The 19,622-nt window shown below is 39.2% G+C and overlaps 1 protein-coding gene across 14 annotated transcripts in view; it reads right to left on the bottom strand.

Moving 5' to 3' along the window:
- Positions 1-19,622, bottom strand: part of DMD (dystrophin) — a 1,043,395-nt gene that overhangs the window by 965,301 nt on the left and 58,472 nt on the right. The window contains exon 1 of one of the 14 annotated variants that reach the window (XM_052674147.1): positions 11,118-11,443. The exons of the other annotated variants lie outside the window; for them this stretch is intronic. Within the exon in view, the coding sequence (XP_052530107.1) occupies positions 11,118-11,160 (43 nt within the window). The 5' untranslated portion in view covers positions 11,161-11,443. Of the gene's footprint in view, positions 1-11,117; positions 11,444-19,622 lie in introns of those variants that run through there. 14 annotated transcript variants of the gene reach the window in all.

A 19,622-nucleotide genomic window follows, 5' to 3' on the forward strand; every position in this document is an offset into this window, starting at 1 on the left:
TTTATTCTAGAATGAGAACAAGATGATTTGGACTGCACACAGACCTACTGAAGTGGCCATAAAACAGGCCTGTTATGGTGGGAAGGTAAGAACTAGGAAGGCCTCTGAGTTAGAAACACGTTTGCTCATTCTTATAATCTCACTCATTTTGTGAAAGTTGTAACTCCATCAGCAAGGTCTTGCAAATCTACCTGCCAGCCAGGTGAGAAGACACAGGGAAAAAGATGCACATAAGAAATTAAGACAGATAAAATAAGCTACCATAGTGGCTAATCATATTTGTTACTCTTAAGTGTTCCTGCATCTCCTGCTCTCATGCAAGTTCCTTGCAAACATGCAATACACTGGTACATCTCCACGGCTGTCATCTCCTCCTCACATCTCAACTCCTTCTGCCAGCCCTCTCTGTCTGCCTTCTGGCTGCTTGCTTCCCCACCTTTACTCCACATATCCCCATGTAGTTTCATACAGCTGCCTTCTTTCTGCTTTTCCATCAGTCTCCAGCAGCCCCCATCTTTGAAAGGCATGCACTATGTACCATAATATTTTCATCATCAAAACAAGTTCTTGCAATAATTTTGTAAATCTAGGGATGCTAACTATTACTGTCTAAAATAAGGGATTCACTGATTTTCTGGTGTGATTCTGACTATGAAAAGCACTGGCACTTTTGTGTGTTAACAAAGATAATGATATTGTTAATAGTTAAGGCACCATAAAAAGGTTTTGCAGCATGAAGTCAGGCTTGAGTGTTACACTTAAAAACTGCAGTAACATTTTAAATTGCATTTATATCACAGCTTAATTGAAGTGTGCATACGATTTCCCACAAATAGTACTTTCAATTGTTATATCAATATTAATTATAATGATTGAATCATTCAATCCACATAGATTATGTTACTGTTAGATTATGAATTTATTTGAATCATGGCTATACAACAACATAAACCAAAGTGATGTTATTTGCCTTTTTCCTTCCTCACAAACATCAATTTTGAAAGACTTTCCACAATGCATGCATCTTTTCACTGAGTTAATGCTGTAATTATTAAAATATCTTCTTTCCATTTCTTTCCCTATCACAATACCAAGAACCCAGTGATGCCCTTCAGAATAACTAGATCTTCTCACAATTATGTTAACAGCTAGTAAGTGCGACCGCCGTCATACAGAATGCTTGAAGCTTCATAAATTCATCCCTAGGACTCTCCTTCCAGAAATATCATTGATTGATCCAGCTGTAAATTCAGACTGAGCCACAGCAATGGCAACTTCACTCTTCATTTTGGAAATATGTTCTTGCTGTCTTCTGCCAACCTAACTTCAGTATTCATCTACGGAAACACACCAAGTTTTGGCTATAATGATTACAAATTTAGAATCCCTTTCTGACCTCAGGACTTTGCACAGCATATAAGCAATTAATATTCAAGTAATGCTTATATATACATTAACTATGCTACATATCTAAACAGCACACTGTGACACATTCATTTTTACTTCAAACTGTATTCTCTAGATAGTATAAAACATACAGTACAATGGAAATTGTTAGTATATTCTGAAATCAGGTACAGTAACTCCCTGGGAATGCGTTCACCCTCCCTCCCCCCAGAAAAAAATAATACAGGGATTGTTACTGTAGAAATACATCATTATAAGCAAACAAACATAAAATAATCTCTGGTGTTTGTTAGGAAAATGCCTCAGGCTGTTATCCCAGAGTTTTGTGCTGTTTCTGCATGAGAAAAACATGCAGGATTTCTGAAAGCAATTTCTCATGAATGGCTGCAGCCATGGATATAGCTGTAGACCAAGAAATAGCCTCCAGAGGATGCAAATTAGAATACAAAGGATTACAATAAAATCACATAAAATAACAATAGAGATTAGGCAAATTCATTTGCTGTAAAATTGAAACAGAATATAACTTTGAATAAGGTCGAATCAACTTAAGGAATCCTGGAATCAGTGTATTTTCCTTTTTCCCTCTCTCTTATAAAAAGCTGCTGTATAGAAATAGATCTTAAGATTTTCTGAGTCAAGACTGCTGAAGTTTTTTGATTGGTTCCCAAGTGGGAGGCATCCCACTTGGCTGCCACAGAAGATTTTTGAATTCCTTGCTACATTTTTAATTTCTTTTAACTTTAAAATAATCAGGAATAATCAGAAGTTAAGAATGTAACAGAAGATTATAACAAGATAAGGAAACAAATGCAACAAACAATGTATCTACAAACAATGTATCTACATCTAAAGGTTTAATCTGCAAAGTTAACCACAGTTCTTCTGTTTGAGAAACTGCATTAGGTAAGTGCATTGGTGAAGTGCTCAACTTCGAAAGGCAAGAAACATTTTAAGGGGCTTATTTTTATTTATTTTTTAAAATAAAATTTGTTGGGTTTTTTTTTCTGTTTTTGTTTTCTGTTTGTTTGTTGGTTTTAATTCAAGATACAAGAATTGAACTCTCAGTGTTTATACTTATTTAAACTAAATGTGTGTCAGGCTTTGTAAGCATCATTGCTCTCAAGAGTAAACTGCCAGTGAGTCTTCACAATAATAACCACATTTTTACAAAATATAGATTAGGCAAATGGCCAGCAAGGTGGACAGAAAAACTTTTTTCAACCAACCAAGCTGGACATAAGCCAGCTGTACCTTTGCAGCAAAGGCCAGCAGTGCTCTGGGTTACATTAAGCACAGTATTGCCAGCTGGAGGAAGGTGATCCTTCCCCTTTGGTCAGCTCTGGTGAGATGCTTCCTGTGCTGAGAAGGGCTGGGCTGCCCAGTGTAAGAGAGATGTGGGCATACTGGAAGGCATCGAGGGAAGGATCATTTTCAGCTGAAATGAAACAGGTGGAAGCATCTCCCCTACAAGAAACGGCTAAGAGAGTTGAGACTGTTCAACCTGGAGAAGAGAAAGCTCAGGGGGATCTTAGCAGATTGGAAAGAGTTGGAAAAGGCAGAGCCAAACTATTCTTCTTGGTGCCCACTGACAGGATGATAAACGGGCATAAATTGAAACACGGGATATTCTATTTAGACACAAAAAAATACCAAAACATCCCTGTGAGTGTGATCATTCCCCGGAACAGGCTGTCCAGAGAGATTGTGGAGTCTCCATCCTCAGAGATATTTAAAACCTGAGTTGACAGCCCTGAGCAATCTGCCCTCACTGACCCTACTCTAAGCAGGGAATTTGGGCTAGATGATCTCCAGAGGGGCCTTCCAGCCTCAGCTGGGCTGTGACTCTGTGAAATTTCATCAGTTTATAGGCTGAGCAATAGTTTCTGGAGGCATTCCAAGACAGCTGTAACTACTCCTAAGAGCTTCTCATCGGTGAAAAAAACCTCTAAAGGCTGACTTATTGCACCAGGAGAAACTGAATCCCTTGGCTACTATTTATGGCCAGGATATTTTTCACTTTCTAGATGAGAAATTTCCAGGCAAGAGTCAAAAAACCTTTCTGCCTACAATAGGCAAATTTAGGGAAAAATATGCCAGACCACATCGTTCAAACTATGTCCTTTCTTCAGTTAAAGGGAGGATTACTGGTCAAGTAAACTCTTCTTCACATTTGCCTAAAATATGTCGTAAGAAAAAAACGAATCAATTCAGCAGTAGCAGCAGCTGGGAAGATTTGACAAAATGATTGTTAAGTCAGCTTAAGATAATATGCAAAAACTAGCAAGTCGTCTTGGAGGAGGAAAACATTTATTTAAAGAAACAAAAGCAGTAAAGCAAAGGATATGCATAGCCCAGAGAAAAGGGAAATCTAAAGAAGAAATAAAGAGAGCCAAAAACAGCATCAGTAGAAAGAGTTCATGATCCACAATTCAGCAGCTCTACCCTAACAAGACCAGTTTATCCTTACAAGACAAAACAGTGAACATTCAGTTGGTTCCAAAGCATAACATGCTTCCAGTTACAGATATTAGCTCTAACAGTTGAAAAACCATATTGTGGTAGTCATTGTGCTAAAAATACAAGGATTTGGGGATTGATTCTCAATCTACTTGTCATCTTTCTGACAGGACGTAAAGAGAGACTATGTAAACTCACTTATTTTCCCACGGCAAAAATGTGGCCCAACTGACGGTCCCTAAAGTTTTCATCAATCAGGTAGGAAATGCCATTTCACTGGGGATATCTTTTACTCCAAACAGAGTAAGGTGATACGAAGTACAAAGCCAGTGCTCTACAGAAAGATGAGGGGACTGATAAAAACAATTTTTAAAAGCATATCAGTATCACAGAGCCACCCTGCATCATTCAGTTGTAAGGTTGCAGGTATCATTAAATTTAAAACAATTTAAGAAAAATATTTAAAAATCAGATTCAAGATTATTTCCTATCTCGATAAATCTTCTGTTCCCATTAAGTGTTATACATTCTACATGAGACAACTGCTTGTGTAGTTCACCACTTATTTCATAGTATTATGTGTCCATCCTTATTCTGTTGGAGCTTTTTAATTATTACAAAGAACAGAAAGGACAGAATCAACTCTGTAACACGCTTGTCCCTTACAGACTACTATAAAAGGAATTGTTCGCATGCTGGCGAGAAAACAAGAATCCCTTTTCATGAAAAGTAACTTGGCTTCACCTTTGGTTTCCACTCAACGTCCAATGCAACTGAAGCTTTCTCTTCTGTAAACAGAGCATAAGCAGAGCAAACACTTTAATCTGGATCTTCTACATTTTTTGAGAGTGAGTAACCATCAGTCCACCAAGCATTTACAAATGGTGGCTTTAGAATTTGGTGTAAAAATGTATCAATTTCTATTTTCAGCATAATTTGCAGGATTTTGAAGGGTGGGGCAGAGAATAAGCCTTAAACATGTACTAAATCACATAATAGGAAGTTGACAGCAAATCACGTGAAATGAATAAAAAAATACTGTGTTGGGCAGATTTAAGGAGCTTCTTTCAAGCTGGGCAGGATCACTGCCCCTGAGATCATCTCACCGTGGTCCCTGCAGCAAGGAGTGCTGCCTTCCTTCTCAATTCTCACCCTGAACAGACATCTTCATGTTTCCCTTGTGAAATGATCAGCTTTGGTTAGGTAAGACAGCCTGGAAAAGCTGGGGAGCTGGCTCACTTTGTAAACCTAGGAATGCCACAGACAGAACAGCTGTACATCTAGCAGTATTTTCTCCCATATTGAGAAGATGGGCATACTTTTCAGTTATTCCTGGCATCAGCATAACTGATTTATGACAGATTGTCCCCTGGATCCTATCAGATTATTTACTGTGTCCACTGTCCAGACACTTCATGAGGTGTACTCTAACACCTCAAAATACCCTGACTCTATGATGTTACCAATCTTAAAATAAATAAATAAATAAATAAATAAATAAAGTTTGAGTGGAATTAGAAAAAAATAGTAATTTTACCAACAACTCAGCAAGAGCTGGGAAGCTGTGAGCTTTGTTCAGTGAGAAAAGAATTAATGAACAGTCTTTTATAAGGAACATGGAATTTTTTTTTTTATACGTGAGAAAAACATAAACTACTGAAACGCATGTGAATTGCAAGATGTGGAATGGGGTTGGAGGTAGGACAGATGGAAACCCTGGAGTTTTCCACAGGTCATTTGAAGCATATGCCATCAGCTACCGGGTTCAACATAATCACAGGTCTTGTTGCTGTAGGAATGTTTATTAGAGAAATGTAAGAATCTTGTATCTGAGTAGGTCCAGTTAGGAAATATTCCTTTTTTCCTCTCCTTTCCCTCCCCCCATCCCATCAGTTTTTCTCCTCATCTCCTGTGACTGCAACCCATGACCTTCACAAGAAAAGGCCTATACTTTAATAGCAGGCTGCAAGCCCCCAAGGACTGGTAAAGCTTTCTGGGAGAAAAAACTGTTGCCTCGCTCAGAATCCAATCAAAACCTGAATGTGCCAAGGAAAAAAATAAACCAAGGACATCATTATTCCATCTCATTGTGATTTGGCTTGCCTTCAAATCACATACCCAGTATATCTGAAATAGCAGCAACGCCTCCATTAGCTGAGCCTTCCAGCACTTTAATCAAAGTATCTTTCAGAATAAAGAGGCAGAAATGTCAAATTCCAATCACCCTTTAAATTCCTCCAATTCCCTGCACTACACAAAATTAAAAGCGTTATGCGTGGCTAATTTCCCTTACAAGTGTGTGTGCACACAGACACTCAGCCAAAGGTGGCGGGCGCCCATTTTAGATGTGGCAAGGCCCCAGGCGAGCACCATGGACCCACAGTCACACGCTGTCAGCCCTGACATCTCACATGGGATGGCAGCCTCCACACTGTGCAGGAAACATGTACTTGGTGTCTTCCATCAGGACAGTGCCACATATCTCATCCAGTGTATGCTTCAAGGAAATACTGGCCTGCCTTCTTTTTAAGATTACTTTCCCAAGCCTTACCAACAGCAAGAGAAATTATATGGTCCAAAGCAGCAGGCACAGGGAATTTGATGAGTCTAGCTGGAACTTTGACTCAGAGGGCTCTTGTCCCATGGGTCCTTAGGGGTCTCCCGAGATCTTTTAGAAAAGGCAGGGTAAGAAAAATAGGTTCCTCATTAGGGTGTTCATTTAGGTCGTATCTCTATGTACCTCTACACTGCAGAATTTCAAGCTACAGGCAACATATATTAGTCTTTGTTTATTTTGTTTGTTTTTTAAAAGGAAACTCCAAGCCATTGGCATGTATCATACAAAAATACTGCAGAAAACAAAACCACCCTAAGGACTAGAATATTTATGCATTTTTTTCTATGAAGAAACTTTCACACCTATCATTTTTATGACTAGAATTATTCTAATTTATCTGTTAAGATAATCATCCTTTAAAAAATGTGCTATCTTAATTGTTGTCATGTAACATATATTGATGAAACTATATATCCAAAATTATAAGGACATATCCTTTTGCACGAATCTGACTTTCTTCTACACACACTTGCAGCATTTGCAAGCAACATTTTCCCTTTAGGAATGAAAGACTGCAAGCAAATGATGAAATATTAATCTTACAGATTTAGATTATTTACAAAACCAAGGAAGAAAGCACCAGGAAACCTCCTAGAAATAAGCTTCATGCTCTAAATAATTCCCATAGATTAAACAGAACTCGCAATCAGAACAAAGGAAGAATATGACTTTCTTAAAATTCAGACTATCTGTCCTTCCAAACACATCATTAAAATCTTTTCCAATCTGTTGCAAACGAGATACAGCAAGAAGCACAGAGTACAAGACTTTGTAGTATCTGCAATGAGTACCGCAAACCAAAACAAACATCTTATCTGCTCCACATGTTTTCCTGGGAAGATGAACAAGCACGTTCTCTGGTGCAGCCCAGCTGGCAAGTCTCTCTGCAAAGCCACAGTCTGCTAACCATCATTTCTTTTTTCCACAAAGCTCAGGCTTTGATAAGGCAAAATTATTTAAAATTCCCCATGCTGTTCTACCTCCCTGCCAGTGATCCAGTATTATCACAAGTGTGTTCTCTTCAACAGCTCTGTGATGCTATGGAGTTCTGCTAAATTTATGGAGGAGTCCTTTCAGTGGTTAGCTATACCACAGTACAGTGGTTATCCTCCTAAATGATGATTAAGTTTTTGGGTAACATTTAATTGAAAATGTCAGTTTTTTTCAAATCATGGCTGCTCGGTTCACAATCCAGTTGAATGTGATTTTGTCTATCAGTAATCCATGACAAAGATAGATGAGCTTAATCCCATCCCTTGGGTGATCATATAAAAAAGTTTACCCCTTTGGACAAATCTCAGGCTCAGATAATTTCACAGTATTAGTTAAGGGTTAACGTGCTTTGTGTTTGTTTATTTTCTCAAATATTTTACTTTTTCAGTTGTAACTAATTTTATGTGATCAGCAACTATACAGTAAAATGTATTCCACTAACAACGTAATTCTAAAAACGTATTCTAAAAACAACGTAGCAAAAAGACACATTTTCACAGGACTTTCATTTTCACTTGCATCATGCTGCCCTGGAGTGAGGTGGGGTCAGCAGTGATGCTGGGGACCAGGGACAAACCGATGACTTTAGGTCTGAGAAGCCAGGACAGCACAGGCTGTAAAGAGGTTTCACCAGCAGTACTTTCCTCAATACATTATCTGAGGAGATTTGCAGCCATCCTCTTCCCATCTCACTGAGTTATCTCTAGCCCTGGCATATTGCATGGCCCAACAGAAAGAGTCTCAGCAGGGTGAAGCAACTGGTGCTGACAAGCTAGCACCAACCTGGGGTGTGAGTGCCTCACAACATCATTCTGAAGTTGGCGTCCATTGGCCGAGCTCTCAGAGAGCATCTTCTATTTTGGCTTCCTCCTAAAAAGATGCTGCCTGTGCACTCTGGGACAGCTACCAGTACACAGTGGTAAGCAGAGACACTGGATAATTTACTTCAGAAGCATACCGCTGACCTGAGCTAAAACCCAAATCTAGATGGACCCTTGCTATAGTAACACCATAACTGCAAGAGCCCTTGTAGTCACTACATTTCAGGCAGGTTTCATCTCTTTTCTGCACTGGCCCTGGTTTGATTATTAACTCTATTTTTAGCCACCACTTTGTGAAAGAGGATGCCTGTGTGAAGAGTTTGGTTCCATTTCAGGCTAAGGACACAAAAAGAGGTTTGTATCTTCCAGAGAAAGAAATATCACATACAATACTGAATACCCCAGGGAGGGTGGCTTCTGAGATAAAGTTTACAGTAATCTCATCTTAATTAAAACCAAGTGAAATTGACAATATCTCATTTCTCTGCTGCTTTATTCTTTGGGGGTCATTGTCAATGAATCTGTAGAAAAGATGGCACGAAGCATTCTCAACTCAGGCTGAACCATTCAGTTCATGGAAGGACTCAAGAAAGAAACGAAGCTCAAGGTGGTGAACGTTTGTGAAAGGTCATTCTTATCAGAAGTAAGAGAAAGCAGGAGACAGAGAACCTGCCTTTACTGCTACAGCGTGGGGAGAGAGACGAGAAAAGGGCAGAGGCAGACAGAGTTTGAGAGAAGACTTTAAAAGAAGAAAAAGGATGGATTTAAAAAAGCAAAGCAGAGATATAAGTGACTGCTCTCAGCTCTAAAAGCAACAAGTTTTTGTCCAATACCAAGAAAGAAGCAAATCAAGCACAGGGAACAGATGGGAGAAGTGGCCCATCCTAAGTTAAAGGCTGTGGGAAAACTGGAGAGGATTATTTTGGACGCATTTGTAACACAGTGCAGATAAGGGCTTTCCTTTTTTAATTGAAATGCAACTATAAAAAACCTTCACAACATGATACCGAATTTTATTGAGAAAAATGTCTTGCCCTTTAAAAGAGTCAGGATAAAGGTGAGGAAATTTATTCAGCTAAATAATTCCCAAGAAGCGCTAGGACACCTCCCTTTCATTTTAGATACAAATGTAGTTATGTGACACGACTTAGCAAGTGATTTAATAGCTCTTGTCATGAATGCTATTCATCTGCTAGATGCAAATCTGGTTTGCTATTCATATTTTTCAAAAGCACTAACGCAGCTATTTTTTTTCTATCTTTTACCTACTACATCTTTAGAGTGCAATTTTAACTTTTGTGCGAAGCAGCAAAGATCTTTCAGCCTTACTTAATGAGCACCCACCTAGTTCCCTCGCTGCCCCCTCTCCTCCTCGAGACTGAGCAGTTGGGCTGATGTTGTGACTGTCTTGAAGAGAGAGTTCATGAAAAAAGGAAGGTAACAAATTCTCCTCGTTCCTCTCAAAAGATGACAGATTAAAAGGCTGGTTCTAGAGTGTGCTCTCTTGCCCATAAGGAGTAAAATCCTTTAAGAAATTCCCATAACATTGCTTATTCTCAAGCCCACCTTGTGAGTACAGGGTATTTTCAGAATAATGAGAAGCCTTATTATTTAATACACAGCGATGCTGAATTCAGAATTCTATCTCTTCTTGAACTGTCAGACTGTATCCAACAAGAAGAGTCCAACCACTGCTGAGCTTTTCTTAGAAGCAAAAACTGACTTAAGACTTATTTACAGCAATTCTCACCAAGAAAATGCAATTTGATGTCATCTTGAAAAGGGGAACACAAACTGCGGTGTAAGATCATACCTGCACATTGGCATTTTCTGTTTTTAGCTTCAAAGACACAAAATCTACTGCTATTTCCAGGAAGCTCCATCAGAAGGGAGGGGGCATACAGCTCGTCATATGCTATGGGGGAAAATGATAGCATGTACATATTCCTTGGCCTCAAAAAAATAAAAGAGAAGCAGGAATTCTATTACTACTCTGAAAGTGAAAGAGCGAAAATAGATTATAAGGCAGAGGGAGGAGACTGCGGATTAAGTCTGGACAGTATTGACAGTTTGGATTTTTTTCAGCACAATCTGTTTTGGGAAGCCTGGACTGGGGAGGGAGAAGAAAGATAGTCTGGGCATGCGGTAGATAGATTTTAATACCCTCTCTCATTCTTCTCCTCTAGGCTCTCTTCGTTCTCTTTATTCCTGGCATCCTCAATTTTTCTCCTGATGCACATAAAGGATAGCTTTAAACTAAGAAACCAGCACACCTCTGGAAAACACACCTGCTCTTTTCTGGAAAGTGCATGGGAGAGCTCAGCTGCCACTCCCTCACTCGGCTGCCACCAGACAGCTTGGTGACAAGAGAGATCCCTTACAGCCTAAGTTAGCATGAGGCAGGGAAATGGCGTATGACATTAAAGTTCAAAGCAGCTGATTACACCTTTGATGTGTTGCCAAACTGTTAGCCCAATGACACTATTTTTTTAGCTATATTGATCTATTTTCTAAATAGCTTTTCTTAACCCCACTCTTCAGCAAGTGGAAAACCTCAGGAAGAAATGTATTATTTGTATGCTGAGGAGAATTGAGCACTATTTTTGGAATACTTCTTTTATATAATAATGAATTATTATATTGGGGGATTTACCCCCCTGACAGAGACCAAGAAATTCTCTTTATTTTCCCCCTCCCAGTGCTCTCCTTCAGGCTCTGAAAGTAAACATTTAAAAATGCATGCAGTTAGTGGGTTGCGTAGGACACCGCTCTGTCAGAGTGAACACTGTGATCAATCACATCAGGCTGTTTGTACTTACAATCATCTTCCACTTCCTCATACCAAAGCACGTGAGCAGACATGAAATCTCTCCACAAAACAGAGGAAAAGAAAACAACAGTAAAACGCTTCTTGGCAAAGTATACTCCCACTTTGCTGCTTCAGTCGCTTTCGAATGAGGCTCGTCCCTGCAGATTGACAGCCGTGTGTGTTCCCACCTAAACCCCGGCAAGTTCGCAGGGCAGCACACAGCGGGAGCCTCGGTGGGATGCAGCCAGCAGGGTCCGCGCCGGGCAGGGCGAGCCGGGGATCCTCGCTGCCACCCAGCCGGCACCGTAACTCGTGCCCTGCTCTTTGGAGGCCCCTACATGTTTCAAATTCCAGGACTTGCGCAGAAGCAATGCTCCGTGCTTCCTTCAAAACGAAGTTGATTTCCCATAATAGGACAGCCCATGCACTCTACATATAAGGCTCTGCTTCTAGGGTGGCATGTGTAATGGGTTTAAATTAAATGTTTCCAAAGAGTGTTTAATGCAACAGAGTGAAGATATTTCTTGATCACTTTGCCCAGCTGCCTTGAGTCTCCTGTATAGGAGATTTCCCCCTCCACAGCCACTGACCCACTCTCCATCCCGGCCTGAAGGATCCCTGTTTAGGACAGGGGAGGCAGCTTTCTGGCGTTCAGCCACTCTGTCCCAGCTCAGACTTATGGGATTCCAACCACTCTGCTGAGCAGAGGGAGAAAGAAAAAAAAAGAAAAAAAAAAAAAAAAAAGAAAGGAAACAATTTTGTTCCCAAACTGTGTAAATACAAACACAGGTTGCGATAAGTCTGTACCAGCTTGGAGAGAAAAAATACTACTGACTTACATTTGACCTTTCCACTCCCAACAAAACCACGCAGTACTGCTGCTAGACACAGCCCAGGAATGAGTTGCAGAAGAAATAGGGGAGCGTACGGAAACATTCTTTAATTTACAAATCCCAAAAGCTGCATATCCCAAAAAGGTGGGACCTGGGCTTGCCCCTTCCCCTGCATCAACCCAAGGCCTCCTTAATTTTTATGGAAAAGCAAAAACAAGCATCCACTTTAGAATGGGACTGCAGCTCTAGACTCAAGCCCAGACTTTTATATGGCTACTTTCTACTGTGTGTGTATATATATATATATATATATATATATATATATACATATATATATACTTTGTACAGTATATATGGCCATAAGGAATCATTATTAATTCAGTGCTTCATTTGAAAAGTCATTTGAAAGAACACACTTAATTTGCTCATTATTCTTTAAAAAATCATCCTTAAAAATAAATTGCCAATACATCACTCTGCTTTGAAGCCTAAAGTGTTCTAATGGTGATTACACATTTGTAAGTAAAATCCTGGATTATACAGAAAAATAAACACGAAAATGAATTGCGTAACATACCTTTATGGCCACTGGTATTTTCTATATCAATAGTCAAATTAATACCCTGGAGAACCTGGATGTACAGTACATGTCAACAGACTCCTAAGGATTAATTTGTAGTCCACAGAAACTGCAAGTCATGAACTGATGTAGAAAATAATCTGGAGCGAAGCAGAGCACTCTCTGACAGCAGCAGCATTCTGATTATTTCAGGGAGAACTGAACCAAGCAAACTCAGGAAAGGAACTGCTTATTGCGCAGAAGTTCTTCTAAAATATTCACAGTCACCATTAGTAACACATACTGATAATAACTGAGTCCCAGGAATGTATGTACTCAATGACCAAAAGCGAAAGCCATCTCCAGAGTAGATCCCTAGTGCTGGAACTGTGATCCTCCTGACTCCTATCCAATTCAGTCTGTCAAGGTGACAGATTTCTATTCAAAACCTTCCAGGTACCTAAAGCTCTGTTTCTGAATATGACTAGAGGGCCTTATCCTTGACAGAGCTCTGCAGTCTGCCTCATACTTAACTGCAGTTGTGGCCCACTGAAATCACAGGAAGTATTCATTTTCTCTGATGCTGTATTTGAGACCACCAGAGAACATCAGACCAGGCTTTGCAAGAAACATTAATTGATACTTTCTTCTAAAATATGGCTCAAAGAAGTGGGTGGTGACAATACTTACAATAGCTGACGTGCTAAACAATCCCTCGCACGCAGGAAACCCAGTTTTACTTCCCTTCTTGCTAGGAGCATAGATCAGCTCAAGAGAGACCCAGCTGACCATGCAGAAATTTTCAGCCCAGGAATATTCCCCTCTTGCTACTGAAACTTCATCACTGAATGGGAAAAAAGTAAAGATTTGTTGGGCCACAGATTTGTTTGGGGATAGCAAAAGTTAGTATTCAAACCTTCTGTTTTTTTCAGTTGAGCTTTTTGTTTTTTGGTGTTTTTTTTTGTTTGCTTCTTTGTTTCTTTGTTTGAGGAGAGGGTTGTTACACAAAATTGAGAAGCTCTTAAAAATTAAAGACCACTTTCAACACTGGTTTATATACAGAAACTTCAACTCTACTGAACAGATGTTTGATATGCATCTGCCAGTCCCCGCTGGCCAACACAGCATACACTTATAATGCATGTATAACCTGGAACTGAGTTTACAATTTTGACAGACCAACTTTCCTTGTAAACAGTTGTAGCTGTTGGTTTTTTGCCTGAACTGGTATTAAAAGCTCAACCTGTCTTCAAAAATAGAAAGCAATCCACAGCCTCGCTGTAGATCTCTGTCAGATAATTTCTGTGTGCCCAATCAATGCTGGGATCAGAGGCTGCTCATCATACCATTCCTTCTTGTATGGTGTTGTCATACTACTGCTGAGTACTCTGAGATTGCAATGCCTGGGCTACAGCTGTGGAGAGCAAACCTCAAAGCCAGAGAGAGGGTGGTCAATCTAGAAAATCTGGAACAATAAAGAAGCATACTTTAAAAAAAAAAAAAAAAAAAAAAAAAAAAAAAAAAAAAAAAACAGCTGCAACTCTATTTTAATGTCGTCTTCCTCTTTCACAACCAGTTATGGGTTAAATGAAAGAAAATCATCTGCTCTGCAGTAATGATTAGGGTGATTTTCTGCTGTCCATTAACACTTAGAGAGGCTGTTTATTTTGCTGCTTGAGAAGTCCTTTCAAAACCCATATGTTGATAAAGTCGAAAATAATTCCTTTCTAATAGCGAGAGCATGACAGGAATTCAAAACTGGAGACAATTCAGAAGAACCCAGTAACAATTTGAAAACAAAGCCTAACAATAAACCGCCTGACCAGGGACTATTTAGGAGGATGGATTTAGTAGACATTGGATAGAAATTGGAAATCTGGGGTCTGATTCAAGAAATATTAAGATATTACAGTTGTCGGAATAACTTATATGGGAGGAAAGGTCCCCAGTTAAACATAAATCAAATAAGAATTTCATGTTAACACCCTCCACAGATTAACTCATCTTCCATCTCAGTGCAATTTAGTGTAATATAAATGAAAAGAAAAAAAAACAAACCCCAACACATTATACTGCCATTTATATCCTCTAACTACATATCCTTTCCTGTTAAGAGATAAAAGAAGAAAATAACAAATAGGTAGCACGCCACATGGAACTGATTTACAAATCTCTTATGACTTTTCAGACATCCCACCAGCAAATGTTGTTTGCCAATTCAACATCAGGCACAGTGCTTACAGCATAAATCTAAGACATGATATTTTGATTATAATTTCAGAAAACATTTCAACCTTTATTCTATCATGTTTTCAAATCCTTGCCAAAGCTGACCCAAAAAAAATAAAGTAATACAAGTCTGTCACTCAATTCAACCATTAAGCTCACAACACAGTCTCTTCTGTGTTCTTGCCAGTATTTGGAAATCTATCACATCAATCTGTGTGGGAAGTGCTTAGCTCTAGGGACTATGGGACTGATGCAAAGGGAGAAGTGGGATGGGAATCTTTTAAGCACTAATGCACAGCATGTGGTTTTGCCCTGGTGGTATATTGGCTCTGAGTCTTTTTATTATTCACTTCCTGTCATGAAAAAATACCACTTGCATGTCAACAACAGAGAGAAAAAAAATCAACAGCTTTATCACAACAGAAGTAAACATGGGACTTCTGATTTTCCCGTGTATGCAGCAAGAAAAAAAGAAAAAAGAAAATCTTCCTAACATGAGTAACCAAAGCAGAATTTCTTACTTTCATTTCTCAACCTATTTTTACTTCAAACAAACATACAAACAAAAATACACTGTAGAGACTGTTAGTACAGGTTGCAATGTTTTTCTTTTCTCCATATGCTTATTTGATCTGCAGACCAGAAAATAAAAGACAAAAAATAAAAAAATCCTTTGCTCTAAATTCTGAAGGAAGCAATAGGTTTTGTTTTTTAGATTAGCAGACATTAACTAATGTATAACTTGAAATTTAGTAGTAATATAACAAGGAAGGCAAAGGCCTCTCATATGCAAATAGCTGTTAAAAAAACACCCACTGTTTAAGTCCATGTATTTCTATTTCATGCAACACTTCTGTTTGAGACGATACTTTAATATATGGACCAGCATACTAATTCGTTACTGTATTTGTGCTCTTTCCAATCCATCTCCTTCATGCTGTATCTCTGTGGAATATGGTTTATCCCCTTTTTGGAGACTATCTAGAACAAAAAAGGGCTGGGCACATTTTTTACTAGTTTAATAAAAGCAATATTCAGGAAAACAGTAGAAATCATTCTCTTTTACAAAGCTTCAATTAAACTCAAGTTATTCTATCATTCTAAAGACCAAGCAGCACTTTTCATTTATGGGAACTCTCTTCAGGGTCAGGTCCCATTAATCGCTGGATTTGCTGCCTCTGCCTCCACTTTCCCCATACAGAATGCTTTTGCTCTGTAGATCTTTATTCTCAAATCCTGTAAACTCTGACATTCAGAAACTTCTACCACAGCAGAAGTGAAATCAGTCTAAACAGAAGCCAGTTGAATCAGAGTACTCGTGAGATGCACTGAATCCTCAAAAGGAAAATGTAAGAAAGGACAATGAATTATATAAAAACTAATATTAAGAGTACAAAGAAGAGAAAGGGGTTTGAATTACAAATATATAGACATATATATACTAATATGTACTACTTATATATATGGTAGGAGTTGAAGTAATAAAGAAATAGAATTACTCAGTTACGCTACAAAAAAAATCCGGTATTTATCTCTCCAGAGAGGTTCAAATGACCAGAAAGGAGAACAACTTATAACTATTATCCCTTCTTCTAGATGTGTTAAGTGTACCCAAACACTATAAGCATCCAACATAATGTACAGATAGGATCCTCCTTCAGAGTGTTTGAGGATCTAATTCTTTACAAAGAGAGTGGTGAGGTGCTGGAACAGGCTGCCCAGAGCAGTTGTGAATGCCCTATTCCTGGAGGTATTCAAGGCCAGGTTGGATGGGGCCCTGGGCAGCCTGGTCTAGTATTAAATAGGGAGGTTGGTGGCCCTGCATGTGGCAGGGGGGTTGGAGATTCATGATCCTTGAGGTCACTTCCAATCCTGGCTATTCTGTGATTCTGTAAATTGAGCCCCTGCCTCAGACCATTCTCTGGGGGAATGAGCCTGGCTACGGCTTTCCATGAGCTTTTTTGGCCCATCTAAGGTTGTCTGTCCAAACCATGCAAGGACAAGATAAGACTGCCCCTGTTCAGCCTGTTCTCTTGAAATCCACAAGAAGAAACTCCAAGCACAAGAAATCCACAAGAAGAAACTCCATGCACGGGACTAAAGTTGAGATAGCAAATCACACCACGTCCTCTAATTTAGCAATAAACTTTTTAGTAAAGTTACATTTGAAAAATAGCTCCAAACCACAAAATACTGCATGTTGGAAGGGACCAAACTTGATGAAGTGATCATTGAGTCCAACTCCTGACTCCATAAAGGACCGTCCAAAATCAAACCCTGTATCTGAAAACATCATTCAAATACTTCTTGAACTCTTGGGGTGCAGTTTAGGGCCGTGCCCACAGCCCTGTGCAGCCCATCCTATGCCCACCGCCCTGTGGTGCACAGCCTTTCCCTAACCCCCAGCTGCCCCTCCCCTGACACAGCTCCATGTCGTTCCCTGAGGCTCTGTCGCTGGCATCAGAGAATTCATCCAATTCGGAAAGTGTTGCATTGCCCACACAGAAAGTCTGTATTCAGTGTCCTCATCTACGCCAGAGAGAAACTGATGCCCAGACTCCACAAGGAACAGTTGCTTAAGTAAAAGTAATAATAACCTTATTTCTTTCATCACATGTAAATAAGCAAAACACTAATTCCTGTGTACTCACTCACATATTACCGAGAGACTGAGTGCACATACACAAACAAGTGCTGGTGATGGTAAAATACATATGTGCATATCAATTCATTTGTTATGAGAAGTCAATTCAACAAAGTTGAAAACAATTACAAACCCTAATCAGTAAGAAGAAAGAAGTGAAGCACAAAAACACGAACGATGATTGGAAGATGCTTGAAAACATTGTCTAGGTGCCTACCTGCCACTATTAAACAAAAATTCCTCTAGTTAAAAACAAATTGCAAACAAGACCAAGTTTAATTCAGAAGGGAAGCAGGTACTTTAAAAAAAAAAAATTCAATATGTAAGGAACAGAGTGTAAAATTCCAAGCTGATTGCAAAGAATATCAATAAAGAATCGAGTTAACTGTGAACCAGAGCCAGCAATCCATACATAGGAGACAGAGAATTAACCTAGGTTTGCAGGCGAGCTGCATCAGCTCTGCTAAAAACAACTCAAGGTCACTTTGCATAGCAAATGTGTTTGCTGCTAATGTAAACACACAGTTCTGTAGGGAAACACAACTCAAACTCCAGCTGCCTAAGCAGTATTCCTGTCACCTCATCATGTACTCCCTGAGCTCCAGTCAGCATTTCAGCCGTGGCCAATTCTGACACTACACCATGAAACCCATGGACAAATTAGAGAGCATTTAGCATCACAGATATTCAAGCAGTCAAGTTTTCTTTGTAAAGAACAACTCAAGGAACTACAGTGTTTAGTCTGGAAAGGAGGCAAAGCAAAGGGGTACACAGCTGCTGCTATCTGTTACGCAGAGTGGACAATGCTCTATTATTGTTCACATGCAGCAAGGAGAAGGACCTCATTTGGGTAAAGGTAACTTGCCTCCGGAGTTAGGAGAAAATTGTGAAAGTATCAGTTTGCTTACATACAAAAGAGCATATAAGTTGAATTTTCTAAAAGAAAAATTTAACAAATTCTTTTAAGTGTAATAAAGTACATTTAGTCTACCTCAACCCCAGCAAAAGAAGAAATCTCAACTCTCTCACTTCAGTATTTCTGTAGCTCTCCTAAACAAGAGTTGCAGACTAGTTAATACAACCTGTCACATACATTTCAAATTTGTATTCATCTCGGGCAAAATTAATTGTGCAAAAAAAATAAATAAATAAATAAAGGAGAGCAGTCCAATGGATGCAAGAGTACAAAGACAATTCGGAGACCTACATTTCATTAGCAGTTCTGCCTGTCACTCATCATTGAACTTTATTTCTCATAGATAATGAAGAACATACAAGCTAAACAAGTGCTAAACACTACCATGATTAATTACTGTTTAAGATATGTGACAAGCAGTTTAAAATATAGGACTGTTAAGGGCCCATGTTTTAATTACATTGATTTCATCTTAAGTCCCCCCACATGACTATTGCTCAAAGCCTTAGTTACAGTGGCAAAAAACTGTCACATTAAATCTGTGAAGACTGGGTTATTATGACAGAAAATTATGATGACAAAATTCTGTTAGCTCAAGTCTAATGAGACATTACTACACACACTAGGATGAATGTTAAATTATTTCTGTGCAGGTCTATATGCAGGTTAGTACATCAAGATGATGGCAAAACGAGGTTAATGCAAGTCTGCAGAGCTGACATTACAAATGTCAAGATGACTGCACAATGCTGCTGCTACAAGTGAACTATGGTTAAAAAATAGGACACTAAACACCAAAATGTTTTGTAGGAATGTAAAAATAAACTCACGTACAATAAAAACAAAATTGGAGTCAAGGCAAAAGACGTACCGGATACTGCTGCTTCAAACCAAAGCCTTGCCAAATTGGCCAGTGTTATCAGGAGGGTGCAAAGTCAGGATGCCTTACAAATAACTGTGAATTACTAACTGCATCACTAGGAAAAACCTTTCTACTAATAAGAAGCAAATGACTTTGTAATAAATATCATGTAATAAATATGTCATATCATATAATGAATATAAAAGAGATGATTTTCCTATTACATTTGGCACTGGTGCAGGCTCACCTTGAATATTGTGTGCAGCTCCACCATACTGAAAGAATCTTAGTCTTTGATAGCATCCAGAGGAAGGCACCAAAAGGGCTGGAAGATGTGTCTTGTGAGGGAGGCTGAGTGCATCTGGCTGTGCAGCCTGGAGGAGGCTGAGAGGTGACCTCACTGCCCTCTTGCAGCTCCCTGAGGAGAGGATGCAGAGGGAGTCGCCATGCTCTGCTCCTAAGAGCCAATGGC

This window comes from Tympanuchus pallidicinctus, unplaced genomic scaffold, assembly GCF_026119805.1.
Source record: "Tympanuchus pallidicinctus isolate F22 unplaced genomic scaffold, pur_lepc_1.0 scaffold14, whole genome shotgun sequence".
In the NCBI taxonomy this organism is placed as follows: domain Eukaryota; kingdom Metazoa; phylum Chordata; class Aves; order Galliformes; family Phasianidae; genus Tympanuchus; species Tympanuchus pallidicinctus.